General features: G+C 52.3%; 1 protein-coding gene across 1 annotated transcript; it reads right to left on the minus strand.

The window, feature by feature from the left end:
* Positions 1–1,309: 1,309 nt before the first annotated feature.
* Positions 1,310–1,885, minus strand: LOC139274663 (isoniazid-induced protein IniB-like). The gene has a single exon (XM_070891341.1). The coding sequence runs from the start codon at positions 1,883–1,885 to the stop codon at positions 1,310–1,312; it is 576 nt and encodes a 191-aa protein (XP_070747442.1).
* Positions 1,886–4,664: the final 2,779 nt, after the last annotated feature.

Raw genomic sequence — 4,664 nt, forward strand, 5'->3', positions numbered from 1 at the left:
ATTCCTGACCTTGGCAGCAAAAAAACAATGGATGGGAATTGCATAAGTCATCAATACATATGTTGCAGCATATTTTTGCAACACTCTTTGCTCTTTTCTGAAGTGATTGACTTCCTTACTCATACCTCGGTATTATTCACTAGCCCTCTGGTACCACACCAAGGCGATATTATGCACGTGTGAGTCCTGACATTAAATCCAAGTTCAATCCCATCTTCACCAAGCAAACACATGCGCTTTCAGGCATGATAACAATCAGCAATTGCAGCCACAGAACATTTCTCTTTCCTAACTCAGATACAATCTTGAATCAAAGTACCTGCACCATTGTCCTGGCTGAGATCATCCCAGGACAGACTGGGGATTGACCCAAGGACCTTCCTGATATGCATGGTTCAGAGATGGGGACTTCCCCCACGGTACCACTGCAGCAGCTGCAGAAAGATCAGAGGGAAGGAGGAGTGTAACTCCGGTCTGCGGTGGGTCCCAGCGTAAGCCCAACCAACTTTCTCAGGCTACCTGTCATTTGGGCATCACACAAACGTTATCAAAAGACTCCTACCCCATTTGAATACTAGCATTGGACCTGAGGCAACTGACGGTCCAGGTCTAAGCCCAGGCCCAGACCCAGATCGGGCCCAGCTCAGACCCAGGCCCAAGCACAAGCCCATGTCCAGGCCCAGGTCCAAGCCCATTCTCAGCCCCAGCCCCAGCTCCAGGCCCAGCCCGAGCTCCAGCCTCAGGCCCAGCCTCAGACCCAGCTCCAGGCCCAGCTCCAAGTCTAGCTCCAGCTCCAGGCCCAGCCCCAGGCCCAGGCCCAGCTCAAGCTCCAGGCCCAGGCCCTAGCCCCAGGCCCAGGCCCCAGCCCCAGCCCTAGCCCCAGGCCCAGGCCCTAGCTCCAGCTCCCGCTCCAGGCCCAGCACTAGCTCCAGCCCCAGGCCAAGCCGCAGACTCGGGCCAGCCGCAGACCCTAGCTCCAGCCCCAGGCCCAGCCCAGCTCCAGCTCCAGCCCCATCCCTAGGCTCAGTACCAGCCCCAGGCTCAGCCCCAGGCTCAGGCCAGCCGCAGACCCCAGTTCCAGCTCCAGGCCCAGCCCAGCTCCAGCCCCAGCTCCAGGCCCAGCTTTAGCTCCAGACCCAGCTCCAGCCCCATCCCTAGGCTCAGTACCAGCCCCAGGCCCAGCCCCAGCCCCATGCCCAGCCCAGCTCCAGCCCCAGCTCCAAGCCCAGCTCTAGCTCCAGCCCCAGGCCCAGCCCTAGCTCCAGCCCCATCCCCAGGCTCAGTACCAGCCCCAGGCTCAGCCCCAGGCTCAGGCCAGCCGCAGACCCCAGTTCCAGCTCCAGGCCCAGCCCAGCTCCAGCCCCAGCTCCAAGCCCAGCTCTAGCTCCAGCCCCATGCCCAGCCCAGCTCCAGCCCCAGCTCCAAGCCCAGCTCTAGCTCCAGCCCCAGGCCCAGCCCTAGCTCCAGCCCCATCCCCAGGCTCAGTACCAGCCCCTGGCCCAGCCCCAGCTCCAGGCCTAGCTCTAACTCCAGTTCCAGGCCCAGCCCAGCTCCAGGCCCAGCTCCAGGCCCAGCCCAGCTCCAGCCCCAGCTCCAGGCCCAGCTCTAGCTCCAGCCCCAGACCCAGCCCTAGCTCCAGCCCCATCCCTAGGCTCAGTACCAGCCCCAGGCCCAGCCCTAGCTCTAGGCCCAGCCCCAGGCTCAGGCCCAGCCTCAGGCCCTGCCCTAGCTCCAGCCCCAGCCCCAGCTCCAGGCCCAGCCCCAGCTCCAGCCCCAGCCCTAGCTCCAGCCCCATCCCTAGGCTCAGTATCAGCCCCAGGCCCAGCCCTAGCTCCAGCCTCAGCCCCAGCTCCAGGCCCTGCCCTAGCTCCAGCCCCAGGCCCATCCCCAGTCTCAGGCTCAACCCCAGCTCCAGCTCCAGTCCCAGCTCCAGCTCAGCTCTAGGTCTGGCCCCGGGCCCACCCTTTTAAGGAACTCTCAGAAATCCAGGAGCGCAATGGGTCCCTCCCTTAATTTCCTTTCCGCTGCATTTAGGAGCTGAGCATTTCCCCAGGTGCAAGCGAGAGGGCAGTCTACCCTGCTAGGTTCCATCACTCAACACCTAGGATCTTGATGAGATTCTCGGGACTCACAAAAAAAGTATAAAGAAATAGAGAAATTAAAAAAGTTGTGTTTGATTAAATAAGAACCCTGTCAGTTTATGTAAAATAAGCCAGAAGAGATCAAAGTGACAAGTAACAGCATTGATAGGTTGGAATGCCAATATGTCGGTTGATGGCCTCTGAATGTATTGGTGAGTGCACCCTGGGATTTCTATAATCCTTAATTATTTATCTGTATATCTATTCCCAATTGTTGCTGTGTTTATGTAAATTATGTTTTTTTTAAACAGAGATTTTGCTGTACAAAAAGAAATAGATATAAAAATTTGCAATGGTTTCGATAGTTGTGATGTACTGAAGTTTAAAATTCTGGCATTTTTTTCGTCCATTGAAGTCAATGGAAATATAAATAGGGAGAGTTGTAAAATGGGCTGCCAACATGCTATCACCTGAACGAGTCAAAATCAACCTCATTGCGTTGGATTTTTCACAGGTATCGGCACTTGATGGTAGCTCACTTGTGTGACCTTTCTTTACACCTTGGCCCAGAAGAGGCAAGGGCTCAGGGGCAGCACGGGCCAGCCCACACTGCGATACATGTGCGCACCAGGTCCGTGCAGCAGAGCAGGTCTCCAATCGCCTTGGGTAATTCTTGCCACTGGACCAAGACCTAGCTCTGTCAAGCCCGTGTGGTGGCTGGTGTGCAACGGCCACCACACATTAAAAAATCCACGCACAGGCATCTTCCACCCTTCAGGATGTAGTTCAGGATCCGAAATATCATTGAAACATCTGTGAACTCATCCGTTTTCGGCCTGGAAGCAAGTCAGCCTCGTTTCGAGGGACTGCCTATGATGATGATGTTTAGACAATGTGGTACGGTATCTGACCACAGAGGGACACCACAACCTTGCCTCCACCCATTACCTCCGCACAGCACCGTCCAGCCCAGATCACTGGATATTGGTTAGCAAGTGGGGGAACTCTGGATAATCTTTTTTTCTATCTTAGCTTAGGGCACGGCAGTGCCGCTGCCATAACCATGCTTTTTTATTATTCATTCATGGGATGTGGGCATCACTGGCAAGGCCAGCATTTATTGCCCATCCCTAATTGCCCTCAAGAAGGTAGTGGTGAACCGCCTTCTTGAACCGCTACAGTCGGTGTAGATAAAGGTATTCCCACAGTGCTGTTAGGGAGGGAGTTCCAGGATTTTGAGCGATTTCCAGCGAGGGTGAAGGAACGGCGATATATTTCCAAGTCAGGATGATGTGTGACTTAGAGGAGAACTTGGAGGTGGTGGTCACCCCACGCGTCTGCTGCCCTTGTCCTTCGAGGCGGTAGAGGTCGCAGGTTTTGGAGGTGCTGCTGAAGAAGCCTTGGCGAGTTGCTGTAGTGCATCTTATGGATGGTACACAGTGCAGCCACGGTGCGAATGTTTAAGGTGGTGGATGGGGTGCGAATCAAGCGGGCTGCTTTGTCCTGGATGGTGTCGAGCTTCTTGAGTGTTGTTGGAGCTGCACTCATCCAGGCAAATGGAGAGTATTAGACCACACTCAATGTACTAATTCCATATGAACCAAGGGTTGAACCATGGACCTCCTGATCTGTATAGCTCGGTGCCTCAAACCCGTGAACATTTTTACTTAGAAGTAGCGTCGTATTATGCAAATCCAATCACTTCTGTGTTGGGTAGGTTTTCAAGTAATTAAAAAAAAAATGATTACATTTCCAAAGAAATGTGTAAATGGGCTGCAATGTAAAGATTTGCAAACTGGCCGTTTCGATCCCTGATTTCCTGATGTGTGCAGAAAAGTTCTTAAACTCGTTATTATGTTTGTCAGGATTCAACTGCATTTGGCACGACAGAGCAAGAGAGAGTATTAAAAATTACAATATTTATAAAAACCGAAAATTATTGATCAACTCCAAATTTCATAAGAAATATTAAATTAACACGTTAATACAATAAAGGAAATCAATGCTTATTGTTTTCTTTTTTAATTTAGGAAATGTATTTATTCTCCGAACAAGACTATGAAGTCAGCTTAATACTTGATGCAAATAACAATCATGAAGAAAATGTTATAGGGTCACCAAGATTTCATTAAGTTGATGACATCGCACTGGGGAAAATGCTGCCATAACTTATCATCACATGATCAGAATTTAATTTTCTTATTAATTGTTTATCCATAGGGCAAGTGTCACATGGATTTTATCCAGGTGTCACATCTTTACTTCATAAGAGGAGCCATATGGGGAAAGGGCAATGGAATGGGACTAATTGGATAGTGTAATGTATGCACCTGAGTGTGCTCATAACAAAAATAGTTGTAGAGCTGTTGAACTGCTCCTGGGCACGGCCAAGGCGGCCATCAGCCGGTCCAGGCACCGGCGGTCAAGGGGGTCGTTCAGCCCGACTGCCTGCCTCTTTTGCGCAGATACATTCGATCCAGGGTGTCCCTGGAGATACAGCACACGGTGTCCACTAGCCTGCCGCTAGAGGTGGGCACCGGAGGGACTGGAGTGCATCATCACCCCCGGCAACCAGATTTTAAT

This window comes from Pristiophorus japonicus, chromosome 10 (assembly GCF_044704955.1).
Source record: "Pristiophorus japonicus isolate sPriJap1 chromosome 10, sPriJap1.hap1, whole genome shotgun sequence".
Lineage (NCBI taxonomy): Eukaryota > Metazoa > Chordata > Chondrichthyes > Pristiophoridae > Pristiophorus > Pristiophorus japonicus.